Source organism: Alligator mississippiensis, chromosome 2 (genome assembly GCF_030867095.1).
Source record: "Alligator mississippiensis isolate rAllMis1 chromosome 2, rAllMis1, whole genome shotgun sequence".
Taxonomy (NCBI): Eukaryota; Metazoa; Chordata; order Crocodylia; family Alligatoridae; genus Alligator; species Alligator mississippiensis.
In genome coordinates this window covers 252,017,055-252,039,734 of record NC_081825.1, presented here as the reverse complement: position 1 = coordinate 252,039,734, position 22,680 = coordinate 252,017,055, and the positions used below count along the sequence as shown (strand labels likewise).

Below are 22,680 nucleotides of genomic sequence, written 5' to 3'. Positions count from 1 at the left end.
GGATGTCTGTACATTACAAACTGGTTTAGCTTAGCCAGGTTAGACTAACCTGCAAAGATTGACTCAATTCAGGCTTCTTGAATGTCTGTCCCTAGCCTGGCTGACTTCACTCTGCAGAACCAGCCTGAGCAGAGAATTCAGATGGTCCTTCCATTTATCTTATTCCTTCTTCCTAGCTGCACCCCCCTACAAAAATTGAAGAACTAACATGACATCACATTGTTCACTGTTCAGTGCCATACCCCTTTTCCCTCCATTTCAATCACTTCCATCACCTGTTTGTCTTCTCTACATAGATTGTGAGCCCTTCAAGGCACATACAGTCTCCATCTCTGTGTGTACAGTGCTTAGGAAAATGCCCCATTCCTGCTTAGCCCTGAGGCACAGCAGCAATAAACATAATTAATAAAGTAATGCACATGTGAGGGTTGTTAACATGTTCTTCTGGAAAAATGCATAAATATGCAGATTGGAAAAATAGCTTTTATAATAGGGCTTCACTAGTGATTAGCTATATTCTGAGCAGCACAATATAAAGCAAATATAGATGTTTGATGCAAATTTAGAAAACCATACTTTTATATTGCTTATCAACCTTTCCTTCCATAAATGATATTCTAAATGAATAAAACGCATATTAATTTGCCAGATGATTAAAGGTATCTTTTATGATAAAATATCACTGAATGATACATATTGATGATAACTTAATTATCTTCATTTGTTTGGGGTTTTTTTACAGCTTCTGCCACTTTTGAAGACTTTCAAATCCGCCCCCATGCTCTGTTTGTTCACTCATACCGAGCACCAGCTTTCTGTGACCACTGTGGTGAAATGCTTTGGGGCCTTGTGCGTCAAGGACTTAAATGTGAAGGTACGTTATATTAGAATTTATTCTCAAACACAATAGTGAACTGGAATGAGACTTTTCTGTGTACTGTGCACTCGATAGCGATTGGATATAAGGCACTAGAATTTCAAGTTACAGGGATTATAAGAACTTGACTGACAGTGATTCCTGCAGAAGAAACAGCAGCTTTTTCATATTTGTGTAGCCTCTTTTTTAAAGGAATATTAGGTTTAGAGTAGAGGAGCACCGATACATTGGTCCAATATAGGATCAGCACTGATATAAAGACAATTTACTATATTGGAAATCAGTCATATCAGGCTGATAATTTGGCCAATAAATGGCCCGTGCATGTGTGCAGCCACAGCACAGTACATGTGGCAAGGAGCACAGCCCGGAAGGGTGGAGAGCTGCCTCCAGCTGGTAAGTCTGGTGTGGTGGAAGGGGAGGTGGAAGGGAAGGAGCTGGGGGCACAGATCAAGGCCCCCATGGTGAGGGAGGCATGGGGCTGGGGCAAGTGCTGCCCATCCGGGGCAGAGTGGGCTTGGCACAGAGCCCCAGCTTCTCCAATGGGCTTGGGGAGGGGGGGGGGGTCAGCTTCCACCATGGCACGCTGCTCAGTTGGGAGCTGCTGATATAGCGGCTTGTCTGGTGGCTCTTGCTGCTGCTTCCACCACTCATCGAAGAGAGGAGGGGGAGAGCCTGTGCTGCCTGATCTGCATGGGGTGGAGCGGGCTGGGGCAGGGGTTGTGCTGGGAAGGGGCTACAGGGGGGGCTGCAGCCACAAATTTGCCATAGCCCTTCCCAGTGCAGCCCAGCCCCGCTGGGAAGAGCTTGGTGCAGCCCTGGCTCCAGCCCACCCCACACAGAACCAGCTGGCATATGCCACCCCCTGCCTTCCTGGATGAGCAGTGGGAGCAGCAGCGGGAGCCGCTGCATGAGCGGACAAGTGCCAGCCAAGCCACTGAACCACCGGCTCCCAGCTGAGAGGCATGCAGCGGCAGGAGCCAGTGCTGCCCCCACCCCTGCACTCGCCAGATAAGCCACGGTACCATCCCACCCCACCCCAGCTGGGCAGTGCTTGCCCCAGCCCCTGCACCAGCTCCAGCCCCATACCTCCTACATCACAGGGGCCTTGATCTGCCCCTCCCAGCCCCTTTCCTCCCCACTCCCCTTCCACCACACCAGACTTACCAGCTGAAGGCAGCTCTCCACGCTGCCAGGCTGGGTATCAGAAATCGGATCGGCATCAGCTGATATGCCTTCTTAAAAATCAGCTATCAGTATCATCTGCAAAAGACTCTATCGGTGCACTCCTAATTTAGAGAGGACTGGTAGTGTAAGAAAGACCAAATGACCACATTATTCATGTATTATTTATATTTATTCTGTATCTTTATGAAAGTCTTATCTTTCTGTCAGTTAAATTTCCCTTGGCTTAATTCTTATCTTTCATTATTCTTTCTTTTTAAACCACTATAATTCAGTTAGTTTCATTGTATTTGCTCTTAATCTATATTTGTGTAAGTTAAGTGTGTAACTGCCTGTTATTCCTTATTTTGTTATGACTGCTCTGACCCTTCCCAGAGCATCCTTCCTGGGTTCTAATTGGAGTCTTGCCAATGATTGACATATAGTGGAATCTTTTATTCCCTACCTTCTGGGTGCAGGGTAAGCAGCTTTCAAACCATAGAGAAATGAAGAATTAGGGAGTCAGATTGAGGTTTGGCCATAATTGTAATTTCTGGAAGTGTGTAGCATCCTTAGGATTTCTGGAAGCCTGTAGTATCCTTAACATCCATTTTAACCTCCAGAATTGGAGAGCTAAGTAGTGAAGCTGAGGAAACAACAGTTTCAAAGAAAATGAGGATGCCATGCAGTTCAATATAAAAATGCATTTTTGCTTTATACTAAAATCATCTATAATAGGAGGGTTTCATATTTTTCTTTTCAGGATGTGGTCTAAACTACCATAAGAGATGTGCATTTAAAATCCCTAACAACTGCAGCGGTGTACGTAAAAGACGACTGTCAAATGTTTCCTTAACAGGAGTCAGCACTATTCGGACAGTGTCTGCAGAGCCCTCACCGAGCACACCAGATGAGGCCCTTCTGGTATGGTATTCCCTAATCATGAAAATACTATATGTTGTCATTGAGAAAAGAATGAAACACAACATTTAAGGATATTTTTCCTGTCAGACTTGTTGAGAATCAGTATATGTAAATTATACAAATTTTGGTTTATCATAAGAAGATCACTATCTAAATGTGTGCTAGTTCATGTGTCAAGTTTGCTTCCCCTAGAGACTTAATACAGTTAATAATAATCTATTTGTGAAAGGTTGTGGTATTTGAGGGTCCAGTTCTGATGTAGTTACCAAGATAAGCAGTCAAAGCTGGTTGAAGGATTAGCACATAGAAAGCAGAAGAAATAATATGACAAATACACTTCCTTCAGAACTGGAAACTGAATTTCTTTTGTCTCTTTTGTGCTAAAAAGCATATGTATTTATTTGTAGTATAGAAAAAGAAAAGAAGCAAAAGCTTAATTAGAACATGTAAAAAAGTATCTCAGAAACCTGATCATTTTTGTTTCTCTCTGTGTGCATGCACACTTTGGGCCCGATCCTGTTTCAGCCTCATATGCATAAATGGCAGGTGCATAACTGCAGTTTTTGGCACCCATGCATACTTTGGGATTCTATGTAGCTATCCTTGATCTGTTCTTCTATTCTGCACATGCTCAGTATATGGCACTTTGGCTGTGTATGTGCCCCAGCAGAATAGAATTGCCCAATCATGCATATAACTTTAGTCATCCTACGTAAGATCTAGCTGATGTCATGCTGGTTGGGGCACTTTCCTGAAAAGTGAAAGATTTAGGTTCAGATTCCAATTGGGTAAAGAGGGTCTACAGCTTGGTTAAATGCTTTAGCCCCAGTCTTTTGATCTAAAAGGTGATGGGTACTAGCTATTCTTCTTTGTTGTTTCACTTCTAGTAGGTACAGGTACAAGACAGTCATATTCTACCACAGGTGAAAATAGAATTCAAACTCTGTGTGTGTGTGTGTGTGTGTGTGTGAGAAAAATTTCCATTATGCAACTGTGCACCATGATGCATGTGAAGGTGATAGAGCAGCAATTCTCAGCCAGGGTGCTGCATCACCCCAGTGTGTCTACAGATCCTTTCAACAGTGCCAGGGGTGCCATGCACAATATTAGTATTGTTAGGTGGGAAAACATGATTCAGAAGATAAACCCAGAGATTTCAAATAAGAATCCACAGTATTAAAACATTCAGATCTTTTATGGTCTGAGTCTTTGCAATGGAAGAGTTGCTCTATTTCTTTTCCGTAGTCAAGAAAGAAATGAAAATGAAGAGCTTATCTCTTCCAAAGGGTAGGTCAAGCATATCAAGGGGTGCCTCAAGTCTAAGGAAGTTGATAATCACTGTAATAGAGTATTTAGCCCTTTGTATCTGCATAAAGTGTGAACCACAGTGCTTCCTGCGGAGCAGGGGTGTCAAACACAGCAGCACAGCTCTAGAACCCAAAGGGTTAATGTTGCTACCACTTGCCACCCTTCCCCCCCCCCCCCCCCACTCTATGAATGTGGGAGTTTAAGTAAATCAGTGGCAGGGAAATGGACGTGTGTGTGTGTGTGTGTGTGTGTGTGTTGTGGCCATGTTACCCCCCTGGGTTCTAGAGCTTCACTGATACAGAAACTCTGCCAGCCACAGAGATTTGAGCCTCTGATGTCACTTGCAGTCTGGATCTGGTCCATGAGGCCAAATGAGTTTTAACCTCCAGCTGTACAGCAAACATCAGTGTGACCAAGATTCTGAACAGTGTGACCAGCTTCCTGTGTTTTTTCCATTTATTGACATTTTCCATAAGCATCTTGTTTTGAAAATAAGTCTGGCTTTAGATTGAGTTTAGAAAGGAATCTTGATGCAAGAGTCAGTCATCAGCTTCACAATACTGTATCTCTGTAAAGCCATCACAATTTATAATTAATAATTATATATGTATATATACACACACTACACACACACACAGATTTTGAAATTTTGGGGATTCAAAATGCTCTGAAGCTAGAAGAAGTTTTCTTTTTCCTTTGGGTTTTGCTTTGTTTTGTTTATTTGCTCATTTTGTTTTTTGTTATTTTGAAATCTCCAGAAAGATTCAGTGCATTTTGAGGAAAGAAAAATAGATCTAAGGATTTTTTTTTTTTATTATTGCACCAGGACCAGTTACTTCATACATAAACATGACTGCTTTGAAATGAGAAATTTTTACCTTGAAAAAAAAGATGAGCAATGGCAATAGAAAAGAGGGTATAGTTTTGGTATTTAGATATATAGTTTTGATATTTAGAATATATCTTGAAGCTAATATGTTTTTAAATTATAAATAGAAAACTAATGATTTAATAGGTCTGAGAGTCTGACAAACTGATAACGTGAAGGAAGTTCCAAGGTGAGTTGCCCACTCTTTGCTTAAATTGCAGCTTGTAGTAAATATGTTATCTGTGATTATTCACCTCAGAAATGGCTTTTCTAAGACCAAGATGTTAATTATTAGAACAAGTTGTGTTGCTATATATTCTTTGTCCTAGAAATATTTGCAAATTTGTATATTTAAGTTGCAACAAATATATTTCAATAGCTAAGAAGCTACACTGTGCACACAGAATTGTACCTAATTGTAAATAAAAGTTTAAAACCATTGCAATTTAAAAACAAAAGAAAGAATGTGGAAGCAGATGAGAACAATCTATGTCATGTTTTCTTCTCAGCTAACATGTTAGTTTTATTAAACCTGACATGCCTAAACAATTTTATTGCAAATGACAAGAGACCCGGCATTACAAGCAAAACCATCTATGAGCCCTGATTATGTACTGAGACTACTAATTATCATTAGCTTTAAGATACTTAGGAATTCAGGTGCACATTATAAATATGTTATTTTTTAATGGAATGCTAGTTAAAATTAGCTGGGTACTCAAATTTTGCGAAAAACAACCAAGAAAAATCATTCTACAGATTTTTGTGGTTCTCAAAAATGTGTTTTTGATATGTATGATAGTTATGATTGTAACTATATTAATAAAATAAATATCAATAAAAATAAAATTAAGAAGCAGTTTAACACTGCTCTAAGTTGTTTCCAGAACTATGATTAAAAATGATTACTGCCATGTTATATAAATGTTAAACAGCTTAACATTGCTCCAAGCCATGATACTGTCAAAAGAGACAATATTGGATTTAAAAAGATAAGATGCTTCTTCAGAACAGACAGAAAAGCATTAATACGTGATTGTCATGGAACCCTGAGGCTGAATTTTGAATACCTAACATACGGTGGAAAGTGTAGAACAGTTTTTCATTTTTGTTTGTGTCTAACTACATCTTGAATGTTTGTTATTTATGATAATCATTACATATAATTTTGGGAGGCATGATAGATCACATGATTAGTGACAGAACACTGAGTCTTTGACATTTAGTCCATTAGTCTAAATGCAGCTCAATTAAGTAATGACTCAAAATCATCATCTAATTCGAGTTTGGTGGCCAACCTACAATACTTTAAAATTTTAGTCAAAGATCCCAAGGCTGCCATTACTCAGTATGTTCTAGCCATGGTATACTTTAGCTTTCAGGATTCTCATTAAAGCATTAAATAGGTAGCATCTGCAACACTATTTAACAAGGGTCAGCACCTATAGCCCATAGGTTGGATCCAGCTTGCAAGAGGATTGCAAGTCCTGCATAGGCCCAACCTGGTTTGCATTTTACTAAGGATGCACCAGTCCCCAGCCGTTTGAATTGGTTTGGGTTTTGCTAATGGCACCAACTACCTCTGGCTGCTCCAGGCTCTGCAAAGGGCTGTTCTTCCTCACTGCAGCCTTTGCCCACTATCACTGGCCCATGGTGCCCACTGGGTCACAAGTGTGGCCCATATTAGTAACAAATTGCCAAACCCTGCTATTTAATATTTTTAAATCCTCTGGAAGAGTCAGGGTCATCAATGTGACTATCACAGTGGAGAAATGTGATAGGCTTCATGCCAAACTACAGTGTATATATAATTTTCTGTATTTTTTTTTCTTTAGCAATCACTAACTCCTATCAGGCTGTCCTTTTCTTACAAAATTGATGATTCAGAATGTCATATATGTAGGACATGGATATGGGAAAAGTGAAAGAAAATTGTAATGACTAGCAGGCCACAAGCATAACACCGAGAAATTAAATGAATAACTTTCTGATTTTCCTTTTCTTACAGAGGTAAAAATTATGTTGAAGAAAAACCTAGTTTTTACTTGAGCATTTTTTTCCTGCTTTCTTCTTTTTTATGTATTATTCTTTATTCTCATTCAAATCCCTTGTTTGGATCCATTGCTTCTGCAGTGTTTCTGAGATAAGTTTTGCTTTACTTTATATTGTGGCAGCAACCAAAGGGATTAGGTTATGTTATTCTAGGTGTTCTACCAACACAGTGGAAGATGCAGTCGCAAAGAACTTATTTTTATTATTACATGGAATTGAATCCCCAGCATATAAACATAACCATAAGGATTCCATTCTGGACCAGTACTTTCAACAGGCCAAATACCTTTTATTTCTATAGGTGTAATATCAGTGTCATAAAAATAGGGCTGGATGGGACAGCAATAATTGGTCACCTAGATCAAGTTAGGATTGTCCCTAAAGAAACAGGTGATTTAACGGCTGTATAACCTTTGTCTTTCCAGATTCTTAATTATACTTATTTTGTTGTTTTTTTAATTAAATGGTAAGATTTACTTTGTATAAATTAATGTTGGAGGCATTTAGGATACCTACAAGCTTTACATTTAGATTGACCTACACTTGGACAGGCACTCACAGGGCACATATCAGCCCAAAAATGGCATGCTTGATCTAAATTAGTTCATCTCAGGAGGTGAACTAATTTAAGGGATTACCTGATCTACAAAGGAGGTAACTTGATTTAGCAAACTCCTGTACCCATTTATACATAGGCCTGAGGCTTGGAAAAGACTAGCCACTCACTCCAGTCCTGGGGCTTTGCAGTTCTTACCCCCTTCAACCCTGACTGGGCTATTTTTAGCCCCCCTGGCTCCCGCATTGTAGGCCCACCAGACCCTCCATGGACCTGCCAAAGCCCCCAATTCCCACGAGCCTCTCCCCCCAACCAGAGTAATTTGCCTTGGGCTGTCCACGCCACTCCCAGTTGAACAAACTGGCTGCATGTACCCCTCTCAATCTAGTCACCTAACTAACCGTAGACTGGGTGCAATGGATGTTTGTATGTACCCTTAAATGCTGACCACAGACTGAATTTTTCTATTTCATGCAGACCATATGTGGAGACTGTTAAAATAAGATAAATAATTTGAACACAAAAAAAAGGTATATAAATATCTAATGCAGATGTAAAACTCCATATTTTTGCATGCTCAGATTTGTGTGTGAAAAATGCATGCATAACATGTATATATGAAAAATTGTGGCTGCAGGTCTACAGAAAATGGTAGTATAATTTATTTTCACAGAACATTCAACATTGTCTCTAATACTTTGTTCTCAATCAAATTCAGTTGACTGAATTTCTCAAGAGCCTTACCTAGAGTTCCTCCTCTTCTTGTTGGTACCAATAAAAGAGCGAAGACAGCATTTTTTACTGAGAAAGTTTGTTATGGGTTTGTTCAGTCAGTTCTGCTTACTTTGCTGATCAACAAAAATGTTTTTTACTGAAGAGCCAACGGAGCTGAACGAGAGAAAGGCTTCCTGGAAATGTGTTATAAACAGAATTGTTAACTAAGTAATGATTTTAGAATCTTTATTGTTGGAGTTACGTGGGCCAGAAAGAGAGCAGCTTTAGTCTGAGATAGTAAACTTAGTTTGCACAACTATTAGATGGAAAGAATGTCTTTTTACTTGTAAAATAAATATATTTGCCATGGAAATCTTAGAAACATGATAAATATGGAGCCACACCATGATGTTTTATTTGTCATTTTGCCACTGCATTTTAAACATATAAAATGTTGCAAATACGTTCTGATCTCTGAGATATCCTTAATTTCCCAATGTGTGGGTACTTCCATCAACATCATCTCATAAGGCATTTAAATTATTTGAATTCACAGTTTATTGTAGGCTACTTTTAAATGCAACTTAACAGATCTAGCCCTACATATCTAAACATTTTTTTCATTCTATTACCTGAACAGAAATGACAAGAATATGAAAATCTAAGAATAGGTTATATAACCTAGATTCCTTTGAATAGTAACTCAATTTGAAAATATAATTATTTTTGTTTTTATATTCTACTATATGTTAGTCTCTTAGTGTAAAATGATAAAACATCCATGCTTACTTCAAAAATAACATTGTTTTCTGTCTCTCTCTCTCTCTCTCTCTTTCTCTCTCTCTCTCTCTCTCTCTCTCTCTCTCTCCCTCCCTCCCCTCACCCCCAATTCTTTGCTCTCCTTTTTTCTCTTTCCAACTTCCTGTCTCAGTCCCCTGTCAGCCCTGGCTATGAGGTATGTACTAAATTTACTCTGCTGTCTATCATACTATCAAGAATAGAGTGTTAGAATTCCTGCAACTTTTATTTAACATCAGAACTACTCTTAAAACACACAGGAGTTTATTCAGATTTATGTGTTCTTCAGATTCATATGTTCTTCAGAATCCAAGGGTGTGTTTAGTTCCAAAGATTAGATTTGTCCTTTAGAGAGTGAGTGGTCAGCCATGCAGTTCAGAATTAGGGTTATACTTTAAAATGTACCTCCACCCAACATTAGAGTTAGCGGTTACAGCTTACATTTATGCCATGTCTATGTTTATAAAAAACAAAACTAATTAAAAGCCTTATTTAGTTCTGCTTTGAAAAGATATGAAAAATGGCACCTTTATATTCAACTGGTATTGAGCAAATGGCATTATTTGGAGTGTATATATTTTTTTTATTGGTGGTAGGATCCATGAAGGAGAAACTCAGTTTTGCTTTCAGATTTCTGGAAATGTGTAAGCTTGGAACTGTCTAAATATTTAACCCAAAATTTACTGTGTACCTAAACAAATTTTATCTGGACATAATTGAGCAAGAATATATTTGGTATATTATAAAATATTACAGTTGACTTTTTTCAGGATAGAACTATTTTTTAAAACTTAGTCCAAAATTTGGTATCTCTATAGGGGTCAAAGAGTTTGAGTAAAACAGAAAATATGGTGAAGCTTTTAACTTCATCTGTATTCAGTTTGTTCAATATCTTCATTAACGATCTGGGTGATGGGATGGAGGGCACCCTCTGCAAGTTTGCAAATGAAACCAAACTGGGGCGGGGGAGGGTAGTAGGTACACTGGAGGGTAGGGCTAGAGTTTAGAGTGACCTAGACAAATTGGAGGATTGGGCCAAAAGAAATATCATGAGGTTCAGCAAGGACAAGTGCAAAGTCCTGCACGTAGGACTGAAGAATCCCATGCACCGCTACAGGCTTGGGACCAAATGGCTAAGCAGCAGCTCTGCAGAAAAGGACCTGGGGGTTACAGTGGACAATAAGCTGGATATACGCTAACACTGTACCCTTGTTGCCAAGAAGAGTAACAGCATACTGAGCTGCATTAGGAGCATTGCCAGCAGATCAGGGGAAGTAATTATTCCCATCTATTCTGCACTGGTGAGGACACATCTGGAGTACTGTGTCCAAGTTTGGGCCCCCGCTACAGAAAGGATGTGGACAAGTTGGAGAGAGTTCAGCAGAGGACAACAAAAATGTTTAGGGGGCTTGGACACATTACTGCTGAGGAGAAGCTGATTGAATTGGGCTTATTTAGTATGCAGAAGAGAAGACTCAGAGGGGATTTAATAGTAGCCTTCAACTACCTGAAGGGTGGTTCTAAAGGAGATGGAGCTAGACTGTTCTAAGTGATGGCAGATAACAGAACAAGGAGCAATGGTCTCAAGTTGCAGCATGGGAAGTTTAGGCTGGATATTAGGAAAAAATCTCTCACTAGGAGGGTGGTAAAGCTTTGGAATGGGTTGCCAAGAGAGGTGATGGAATCTCCATCCTTGGAGGTTTTTAAGGCCTGGTTCAACAAAGCCCTGGCTGGAATGATCTAGTTGGGGATGGCCCTGCTTAGAGCAGGGGTTTGGACTAGATGACCTCCTGAGGTCATCTAACCCTAATTTTCTATGATTCTATGGTAAACCAGTTTTGACACTATAGACTGTACATGTAACTAGACGTAGCTCCACCTAAACCTACATGGATTTAGGTCTGCTATTTTGGCTATTGTTACCCTTAAAAAAAGACAGAGCCTTTGACACATAAGTGAGTAATTGAATAAAATAGAAATATATAGTTCATGTTGGCATAAAAATGGGGCCTTTGCCAGTTTTATGGACTTCTGCTAGAAATTGAAATTCATGGGACACGGGATAAAACTAATATTTAATTAATCTATGAGTTGCGTTGGCACTTGTTCATTGATAATAAAATAACAACAATGCTGAGTTATTTCCTTTGTAGATTTGAAATTTATAAACAAACAAAGAAACCCTAAGCTTTTACTGTGTAGTTTTCCTAGACGATGATTCACTTGTTTATTTTTACTTTATGAAAGCCCAAATGGTATGAGACTAAAATTGCTGTCCAGAATACTATTGATGTGAAATATGGTAAAGTAAATTACAGTTTACAAAGAGATATAGTTATTCTGTTCTTGGCTAAATATAAAAATATCAAACAAGGTGTCATTAGATAAGGAGAACATTAAATGGTTTACAGTCCACAAAATTTCATGGATATGGTACTACTTTTGTTATCGTATGAACTGATTATCATAGTTAAATGAATAAAAAATAGATTATAAAGTCTACCTCCCTTTAAAACATTAGGGAGTACATCAGTTATTATACTGACTCTACTCTTAATCTTTGCTAAAACTGCAAAAGAATAATAAAAGAAAAATCGTATTCAGGTTAAATTCCATACTTGTTGACATGTGATATTAGAAACCATGAGCCAATAAAAGACCTTTCCAGAGGATCACAAATAAAGCTGTGTTCAAATATATCTTTCTTTTCTCTAAGGAATATTGTTCAGCAAGGCCTGCGTGTTATGCAATTAAATTATAATATGAAAGAATCAATATGAATTAGAATATGAAAGAATGGAGAACACAGTCTCCTTTGAGTAGAGCTAGTCCAACCCTACTAGATTTTATCTGTATAAGTTCTTAGGTTCCCTATTGTCATAGTGTCTGAGTGTTTAAATGATTCATTCTTTCAATGAAAATTGCTGGCCAAGCCTTCTCATTCTTTTTTTTTCAGCTCTAGAAGTCAATGACCTTTACCGCATTTCTCTTCCTACTCTAAGTACTGCTTCAAAATAGGGTTTCAGTTGCAATTCAGGGAGCCTACAGATTGTGATTACATCCAGTACAGTTGTAACCACCCTTTCTTTCTTTATGGTGAGATATGGAATAGTCCTTAAACCTTTTTTCCTGTTATACTCCTATATGAAGAAATTTAATAGTAAAAGTAGGTCATAATTAGGCAGAGAAAAGTAAAAATTATCCAACCCTCTAAATAGAACTCATAGATTAAGATCATGCTATTTTGTTTTGGTTTTTTTTGTTCATTTCCTCCATATATCCAAGGGTGAGTTTTCTGAATGTTATTTCTTGAATATTGGTTTTCACCCACCATTGAATCTGTTCATGCCCAGTCCTGATATTAAATACACTGTGGGTGCATCTACACAAGACATTGACTAGAGTTGCTAATTAGCTCCTCCATAAATGTCTCAGCATCTACATCTATTGGGCAATTAGGCTGGAGTAAACTATTAAACTCTGCCACAAGTTAGTACTTGTAAATAAAAGTATTATCATATGGCAGAGTTTTTTACTTTGCAGCAACATATCAGTGTAGACACTGATGGGGCTGGCTGGGGCACGAGGGTGCTTCGGTGAGGGGGTTGCCTGCATTGCAAGGGAATTTGGCATTGAAATTATTTTTAGATCACCTAATTTAGTATAGTGTCTACAGTCCTTAGCAAATCCTTTGCACAACATACAGCTTTTGTGCTAGGAAATCCCCAAATCTCTGTCTGAAAAGTGTGTATAGTCATAAATGCTATTGAAAGATAGAAATTGTTTGTTATTACTTTAAAAAACAAGATGGGGTGCAGGCAGAGCATTTAAAGCAGAGTTTGCTGGCATTGATGTCTGAGCAGGAGGGTGTAGGATATGTAATAATTTCCATGTGTAGATGGTATCATGTTAACAGATTGTACTGCAGTGCGTTCTTTGATACATTCATTTAAGTGCTATGAAGACTTTAGTTATCCTTCTTAGTCCTTGCATGATTAAATCATGCTATATAGTTAAAGAGAAGGGTTGTAAAGTACAGAGCAGTCAATTATGTCTAAAGTAGCTGAATTTTAAGTCATCTTATCATGATGTATTTCAGTATGCTTAGTTGAAGTTTTGCCTCCTTGAGTACAAATTAATAACAGTGCTTTAGTTCTCATATAAAGAAAACCAATATTTTGACTGCATGAAAACTCAAGTGGTTCCTGTGTAGATATATATAGCCTCATTTGATACCAATTCTGTCAGATATTCACAGATCAATTGTGTATATGAAGGAAGCAGATATTGCTGCAGGTATCCCTGATCATAAGAAATAACAGGTCATGTAACTAATTATTTTTCATTAAGAACTTTGTTCTCTTCTGCACAAATTAATGTATTAGAAGTTAGCAGTTTATTTTTTTTAATGCACAGAACAGTGAGGAGATAAAAATAATATATTGAACTGGTTTAGTTCTTTGGTTAGATTGGATGCCTTTGGCTAACTTTTATTATCAATATAAATGCCTATGAATAATTTTACATGTATTTTGTATTTCATATATTTACTTAAATTTTGCCATGCAAAAGTAAAAAAAGCCCCAAACAACACAGCCTCTTCATGAATGGAATTGAAGAGTTAATACATGTAGTGTGACATTTGTTTCTAGTACAGCTGTTGACACAAGTGTGCCTGCACAAGAACAAATAAGAAAAAAAAATTGCCCTTTATTTTTAAATAGCATGAACAATCAGATATCAAAAACAAGCCATTTATTTTCTGACTAAGAAAATATGAAGTTTTTCAGTTCATGTGATATTTATTAAGAGTCTTAAGGCAGTTTTAGGGACATTCTGGTACCTAGGAGTCTCTTGTAAATTTTAGGCACTTCTGAGCAGTTGGTTTTAGAGGACATTTCCCATCTTTAGAACATAAGGGCATAAAATGTACCATAGTGGGTCAGACCACAGATCCATATCCTAGGTCTCACACTGGTACAGAGAGGTGCTAAGGGGAAGAGCATGTACACACACACTCACTATTATATTCAGGGGAGGGGGAGATGTCTGGGTAGGGCCTGAATATAGTATAGGCTCTGTGTATGTCTGTGTGTGTACACACATGTGTGCTTAGAGGAAGCATCAGTTTCAGCATCCCCCAGGCAATGAGATTGGCTGAGAGTGTAGTTACAAGTTACCTTTCAAATGTGTTAATATTCTTAAAACAGGAATATTCACACATTAAGACAAATTAAAATGAGCTAAGTACCTACTCAGGGTGAAGTTACATGTTACATATAGACCATACTAGGGCTACTTAATTTGTGAGTGTCCACATGTTAAACACATTAACTTATACGAAGTGCCTTCTGAGCATCTCAAAATTATTCCACTTCAAGCGAGGATTAACTCTGGCCTGTGCTACCTAACTCATATTAGGGTAACTTCAATCTGTTCCATACAGTTAAAAAAGCAATTTGCTGTCCTCCAACATCCCAGGTTGCATGGCTCCCAGCACTCCCAACCAGACCAGGGATAGAGCCCAGGTGTCCTAGCCAAGCCTCTGCTCAACAGTCCTTTAGTGCCAAGTCAGAGCTTTGCAGGCAAGAAACAGTATTAACAGTCAGCGTGCAACTGCTCACAGTATATTCTGATTTTAATACTACTTAACATTCCACACTTAGTGTGGTCTAAGAGTAGCATTAACTTCACCCTGAGTGTCTCAGAAATAATCCTCTTCAGGTGACGATTATCTTCACTGGCGTTAGCCAGCTCATGCTTCAGTAATGTCAGTCTGCTTCACAAGGTTAATATCAGCAATTTCTGGTCCTCCAGTATCCCAGGAGGCATGCTCTAGCTATCATCCAGAACTCTACTTCCTTGGATTGACAGCTGGGGACAGTTGGACAGCAGTGGGTGAGTGGGAGGGAGAGAAAGGGGGCAGGAGCATAGGGGCCCTCTCTGCCACCCAGATTGTCATGTCCCCGCCTCCCCTCTCCCAGTGCTGAACCTACTGCCTGAATTAGCCTGCACTGTGCAAGCACAGAACAGACATGACAGCTCCTAGCCATGCCCCCTGCTCACCAAGCCTCTGGCAACAGGTTAGACCTGTGCATGGTAGAGAGAGTATTAACCCTTAATATGTGACTGCTCACAGCATGTACTAACTTTAACAATGCACAAAAAGCCTTCTGTATATTGGTTGCATCCTTTCTGCAGGCTTACAGATGCATTCCAACTGCTTTAGTGCAGCTCATCAATTAGTAGCATGTAGTTTTATATTCTCATTATTCAATTATTACTCTTTCAGTTCAATTTCACTGACTCAGTTTAACATCTGTACTGTTAAATGAGGGTGCACATGTCTTTGTGTCACCTAAAGCCACCTGAAATATAATACCAACCTGTTAAAAGTAGAATACCTTGCTTGGGAAATTATTATGTTGGACTGTTTGGTGTTTGGAGCAGAACTGGCTGCTCTAGTTTCCATGGTGTAATCTAGTTAAGCAATCATTTCCTGGGAAGTATCCAAACTTGTTGAGTCAGAAATGTGGCTGGCAACCAGGAAAAAATAATTTCTCTCTCAAACAAACCAAACACAACAGCTCAAGAAGTAGGTGCCTAATAGACAGGATTCTGGCTTTCACTGTGATTTCTAAAAGACTGAATCAATTGCAAGATAAGTTATTCTGTGAAAAATAGGGTCATTCCCTTTCCTTTCCTTAAGGATACTTTTAAATTATGTTAGACGTAAGAACCAGCTCCAGATATTGTGGGACAGCTGTGCTAAACTTACAGTTAAAAATATAAGAATTGTGTATTAAAAAGTCATCCTTGGCTATCATTGCATTAGTAGTGATCATAGCCCTTTAAAAGGAGTCATCTCTTCTTACCTGCCTGACAGACCTGCTTAATCCATTTCAATCCCTAAAGTGACTGAAGGGCTAGAGCCAGAAATTACACACAAACCAGTTTCAGTGATCAGAAACCGATTCAAATCTGTAACACAACAGAAGTTCAGTGCACATAAATTGCTTTCAAAATGGCTGAAATTGATTTAAGATAAGCCTGGATGGATGTAATATCAGACTTAACTGATTTAAGTAAACTCAGTTTATTAAATTTCTGTCCCAGTTCCCCTCCAGATTCAGTTAACTCACAGTTCCTCAGCCTCCCAGGATGCTTTGCACCTCCCCCACAAGCTCCCTTACAGGATGGGCAGGCCAGTGTTGTGCCCAAGCTGTCTGCAGAGCAAGGAGGTGTGCTCTAGCATCCCCCTGTCTTTCTGGCCTGGGCTACTGCAGGCATGTGACTGTATCTGTGGAATCAAAAGCAAATGTCTGTTCACTTGCTTATCGGTTCAATCTAAACAGCTTAAACTAACCTGCAAAGATTAAATCGATTCATCCTTGGGCTTTTTGACTGTCTGTACTTTGCCTAACTGGCTATCTCAGTTGCTTGCCTGCAGCTCCTCAGGGAGTTCAACCCCCAATAACTCCCACTGCTTAAAACAGGCACAGCTGAGGGGAAATTGTTTCTCTACCACATAGCACTACAAAGGGTATTTGAAATGACCACACACACAAAAAAACAGTTGTACATCTTTATTATTTGAAACATCCATTAGGCCCTATTTGTTGTTTTTAAAAATTGCAAAGGATGTTCTCTGGCAGGTAGAGCTTCTTTTTGTTCTCAATGAAATTGTGCACAGTTAATCTCAACAAAAATGAACTATTTCTTTAAACTCCACCATCTTTCATATGAGTCGGCATATTAAAGTTTCCGTTAAGGAAAACTGTATCACCTCAATCTGCAGAATTCATTGAGCCACATTAAAGACATTGGACAAAGATAGCAAGTTGTAACATATTTGGATTTGCAGATCACCTTTGGCACAATCCTTTAAAAGAGGCCCCTAAAAGAACTAAGTAATCACAGAGCAAGAGGTAAACTTTTTAGTTGGATTGCACACTAAATTCTAAAGAAGACCAAGAATAAATCATTATTTTTCAACCAGCTCCCTTGAAGATTGATCTGATACTTATGCTATTTGTTATATGAATTAATACTCTGGAAAAGGGAGGCAAAGAGTGAGAAAGCAAAATGTATTTAGTTTAGTTGAGATTAGGCAAGGCTCTGAGGAACTCCAGAGGGAGATAACAAAATTAGGTGGCAATGGAATAAGCCAGTAGTAGGTAAATTCAAAAGAATATAGTAAGGATTCAATATGTAGTTTCACTGAAAAAAGATTTGTATCTCAAATGCTAGTTTCTGCCAGTAACATAATGAAAGCAAAATGAATGCTTCTTTCAATCTGCCCCTTCCAATTAAAAGAAATAAAATCCCAGCTATGTAACTGAATGGGAAAAGATCCCAAAAACGTCCACGTTGTAAGGCCAAGTCAAACCACAGGGCACTGTAAATAATGTTCTGCAGATGGTAGGTTAAAAATGAGACAAAACGTTGAAAGAGGTTTTTTTTGCAAAAGCAGAAACTGTTCTAAATAAAAGGTAGTGGCACAGGCATCATTGACAGCAACTTATACAAAAAAAGCAAGTCCAGAGCTAAGTGGCTGATCCTAGCCATGGGCAAATATGTGACAGGAAGGTATCCTTCTCTTGGAATACCGACTCACTCCATGAAACCTACTGAAGCAGAATGACTGAAGTTGCCTCCGCCTGCTCCAATATTTTCCCTCTTCTATTCCCAAGGTAAGGTTGGTGATAGGAGGACCAAGTTAGCTGTATGATTTCTGGCTCTTCTTGTGGCATATACCTGTTTCCTCATGTGAGAAGGACTGCCATCTACAGAGCTATCACAAACAGGGATGTCTGTTCACAACATATGCACTCACTGGTCTGGTCACCTCTGTTTGGCCTGCAGAATTACACTGATTCCTCAGCCAGAAGGCTTACTGTCCTGGTGGATGGGAAGGACCCAGATTTCATAAGCAGGCTTTTTAACAAAGGACAGTTTATCCTGACTTTGAGATTTTTTGAGGTTAAGTACAAGTGCTTAAAAGTAGAACATACAAAAATCCTTTGTTAAAGGGATCTATAAACCATTAGATGAGGTAGTGATTGAACAAATGTTTTCATTTTGTTTCAGGCAGAGAGTTTGGCACAGATTCCATACATTACTAAATTTCCATGAAGAAATACAAAGTTTAGGAGCCCAATTAAAGGGAGAGAGAAGGGGGAGGTAGAGAAAAGTTCATATGCTGCTTTTGTACGATATTCTGATTGGTAAACTTAAATTAGTTTATTTTACAGTGGAAATACAGACTTCGAAAAAAACCTAAAAATGATGAATGCTTCAATTTTATCCAGTTGGCTTTAATGTTCTAGCTTCTGGTTCCTAACATTTCAGTTCACATGTTCTGTTAATATCTTAACCTGTACTGTAGTCCAGCATTCTTTGAAATGCTATGTGAGTCACATTACTACTGAAAGAGATAAATATGTATAAAACTGCTTCTTGTGTGCACCACTAACACAGAGCAAACAGTTGATATGAGAGTTTATTTGTAACTTAAATCTTATACTATATCTTAGTTGTTACAGGAAGCAACAAATGCTTCCCACTGTTTCAGACTGTGGCTTGAAGCAAGTGTATGATACCATGCATCGCTAAATCCATAGATTGTGAAAATATTAGAACAAAGCATATTTTATTTAGGTCTTGTTGAGTTGACAGGAGTCTACCTGCACAAGCAAAGTATTATTTGACATTCCAGATGAATTTGGGGAGCATATTTAGATAAAGGAGTGGATCTGCTAATCAGTAATGCTATAGCCTATGCTCCCCCTGAGAAACCCAAAACATTATCTGCAGTAAAATCAAAATAAGTAATTGTTCTTTACCATATAAAAGCTTATTGGCTTTCAGATTGAAAAATATGGGGGAAACACTAGCAAAGCCTCAAACAAACCATTCAACTGCTGCCTTTTATCAGTAGTGGCCTTAGCGGATGGCAAACTGAGTGACCGGTCAGGGCCCCACACTTTAGGTGGGGCAATTTGGGGGGGGGGGGGAGGGGGGGGTGGAGGTGGTAGTGAAGCTTTTTCAAGGAAATGGCTCTATTTGCATTTTAACACTAAACTATTTATCTAATTCCCCCAAAGAATATTAAAAAGATCCACGATACAATTGTGGTGGGTTAATATTTATCTGAGTACATACCTCTAAGGGACCCCAAACAACTCTCTTGCCCAGGGCTCCCACAACCCTAAGGCTCTTATTGTATTAAATTGTTTTCTAAACATTTTTCTCAAATTCAGGATTACAAATTTCTCTCTGCTCTTAGGTTCCCAGGTAGCAGTATCCAGGAAAAAAGAAAGTACATTCACCTTTTGCCTTCTGGAAAACTGCACCCAGTCATCTTAGATAGAAATCTTGGTGTAGTAATCTATATCATTATTAGTTTGAGACTAGGCAATTACAACAAGTTCAATCTAAATGCAATTTTGTAGGCACCTAAAGGTTCAGCAGGCATTGTGAAATTGTTTGCTTTTTGGGTAGGATATCTTCACTACAGAATGATACCTATGCTCTGTAAGCTATACTGGCTGTCAGATCACTTCCAGATGACATTCAAATATTTACTATCTACTAAGTCTTAAGTGGCCAATGATCAGTGACACCTTTTCCTACTTCATTTCCATGGCAACTGTAGATATACTTACCTTTCTGTGAACTGGAAAAAAGTGTGGAAGTAGGGGGGTGAGGTCATTCTGCATGTTACTCTTCTGTGGAATTTATTCTACTATATAGATTGGTATCCCATCCTTTTGGTCAGGTATCTACTGTAGGTTTTAGAGCTCCTGACACAAGGCTACTGACTGCTATTCTGAACTCTGCATAGATCATTTGAGGGAGACTGATTTGGATGGTACAAAAGCCCATGAATAGAGCCAGTTGAAAAAATGCCAGTTATGAAGGGGTGGGATTTTCAGAAATTCTCTGTGTTTTTCTGTTGTGTTTTCTTCCCAAAAAATGATTTTTTCCCCAAAATAATTTTTCAAATGTCATTGAACACTTTAAAAAAAAATGAAGAATAAGTTTTGTAGCAAATGTACATAACCATTACACTCCTTAAACATTAAAAAGTAGGTTACATATGTGTGAAATGTTTATTCTGTATGTATTTACAGCAAAAGACACCCTCAGAATCATTCATTGGGAGAGAGAAAAGGTCAAATTCACAGTCCTACATTGGACGACCCATTCAGCTAGACAAGATCTTACTTTCCAAGGTTAAAGTGCCTCACACTTTTGTCATCCACTCCTATACACGGCCAACAGTTTGCCAGTACTGTAAGAAGCTTCTCAAAGGGCTTTTTAGACAGGGCGTGCAGTGCAAAGGTAAGTGTGGTAAACAAGGTGCTGAAAACACTGTTGGCTAAAGCCAACAAGGATCTTAATAATGTATTTCTTTTCAGGATGTAATCTTCATTTATTACTAGTTCATTGTACTATAATTTATATAAAACGTGAATGTGACTAAATATGAGGTATCACACTCATCTAGTCCTATGGGCAGGTGAGTGTCATGGGACCAGATAAATAGGGTGGGGCCCATGGACCCCTCCCCTCTCCACCCCTGCATGCTAAATCCAGCACCGACAGCACACACCGCTCACCCTTGTTTGATTGGGACATGAGCTGCGCATGGTTTTTGCTTCAGTTGATCTGGGCCAGATGCCACATGCATCACATGTCATAGACTGCCTGGTGTCTGTGCTGCACCTGGTGCAGCCTCGGACAGTCCAGATCCAGCATGCAGGTGACTCATGAAGCCCTCCCACCTGCATGCTGCATATGGTGCAGTCCTGGATCACCCAGACTGGGCACTGTTGGCACTGAATCCAGCATGCAGGGAGGTACAGATTAGCCTTGTGCAGGGCCAGCACCAGGGGCCAGATGATGCATCTCCAGAGGAGGAATCTGCCCCGTGGGCTCTATATTTGACAACCTTGGGATAAATTATTTAATATTTAATATTCCTTTCCAGGCCCTATATTTAAACATAGAAAAGAATTCAATGGATCTGAAAAGGGATATCAAGTATTCATTATGTACATATATAATACATTACATTTTATATGTATTATCATATTTATATAAATCAAATGGGAAAAAAATATATTCAGGACCATGGAATCTATATAATGTGAAATATTAGTAATTCGAGTTCAAAATATTGTGCCACAGCCATAATAAAGGTTTCTAAGTTAGCATCAGATGGCTGTTAGGCCCCTTGTACACATTACAGTTATTGTGCAGTTAGCTGGTTAAATGCACAATTAACTGAAACCAGCTATGTGTGCAAAGTAGCTATCACGCTATAGAAAGATACAACCAGATATAAAGTTAGACCTCAAAAATATATACAAACTTTATAGCTGTTTGGGATCCAGTTTTAGTTTGCATGTCTAGCAGGGTCTCCCCTCTGGCTGGGAGCCCTGTCAGCTGTCCCAGCTTCAAGGGCATGCTATGTCCCACAGGGGCTAGAAGTCCTGCAACTGGGATAGTTCTGGGATAGTCTCAGTCCTGGCAGCTGCTGACTCTGCACCCCAACTCTGGATCATGACAGTGCACCTCCCCATGCCAGGATCCAGCTGGGTCCAGCTATCTGTGGGGCATAACTGTGTTCTCAGTCTTGGGAGTGCTGGGACACCATATGGAATGATAGGATGCATGATTGTGTTGATCACGCATTAGATCCCATTGCACCAGCACATGTAGAGGGACCCTTACACTATCTACACTCATTTTCAGGCTTCAGTCCTCCAGACATTAATGCTTAAAGTTAAGTATGTGCATTGTAGGATTGAAGTCTCTGGACTTTTCTTACTTTGGATCTAAAAGAGGTGGCCTTACAAGAACAATTTATCCAACCCTGTAGCAGGTTCAGGCAATATGCTTGGTGTCAAAGGTCCCCTAGAGTTTGGACCTACCTGCTCACAACCCCTAGTCCCTACTTAGCCTCTTATCTCTTACCTGCCATGACTTGATCTTTAAGGGTTTTTTTCAGAGAGGCTGTTGGCAGAGAACAGGGTAGCCCCTTCCTAGGTGTCTTTGCCTGGTGCACTATCCTCTGGACTTCTCTGCCCCAAACTCTATGGGGTGGACCTCACCTTTTCAGGCAGCCCCCTAATTAAGCCTTAGGGGTAATAATTGTGACTTCCAGCCACCCCCATTCTCACACTCATGCCTTGCAGATGTTATCAGCTGTTGTTCTCAGGCAGTACCTTGCTTCAATACACAGTATGGCCTATTCAGAGCTTTAAGCACTTGTTGGGATCTTGGCCTTCCCAGACTTCTGTCCCTTTTTTCTAGCTGAGTCCCATCAGCCTAGGCCCACTGCACGCAGGCCCAGCTTTGGAGCTCTAGCCCTCTCAGTTTTGGATCCCTGACCATCATGGAATAAAGCCC

At 39.2% G+C, this 22,680-nt stretch overlaps 1 protein-coding gene across 6 annotated transcripts in view; it reads left to right on the top strand.

The window, feature by feature from the left end:
- PRKD1 (protein kinase D1) overlaps window positions 1–22,680 on the top strand; it is a 279,741-nt gene that overhangs the window by 197,766 nt on the left and 59,295 nt on the right. For 5 of the 6 annotated variants that reach the window (XM_019496197.2, XM_019496199.2, XM_019496202.1 and 2 more), the window contains 4 exons: window positions 743–874; window positions 2,805–2,965; window positions 9,395–9,418; window positions 20,397–20,607. In XM_019496197.2, the coding sequence (XP_019351742.1) occupies window positions 743–874; window positions 2,805–2,965; window positions 9,395–9,418; window positions 20,397–20,607 (528 nt within the window). The remainder of the gene's footprint in view (window positions 1–742; window positions 875–2,804; window positions 2,966–9,394; window positions 9,419–20,396; window positions 20,608–22,680) is intronic. The other variant, XM_014596307.3, reaches the window with a different exon arrangement.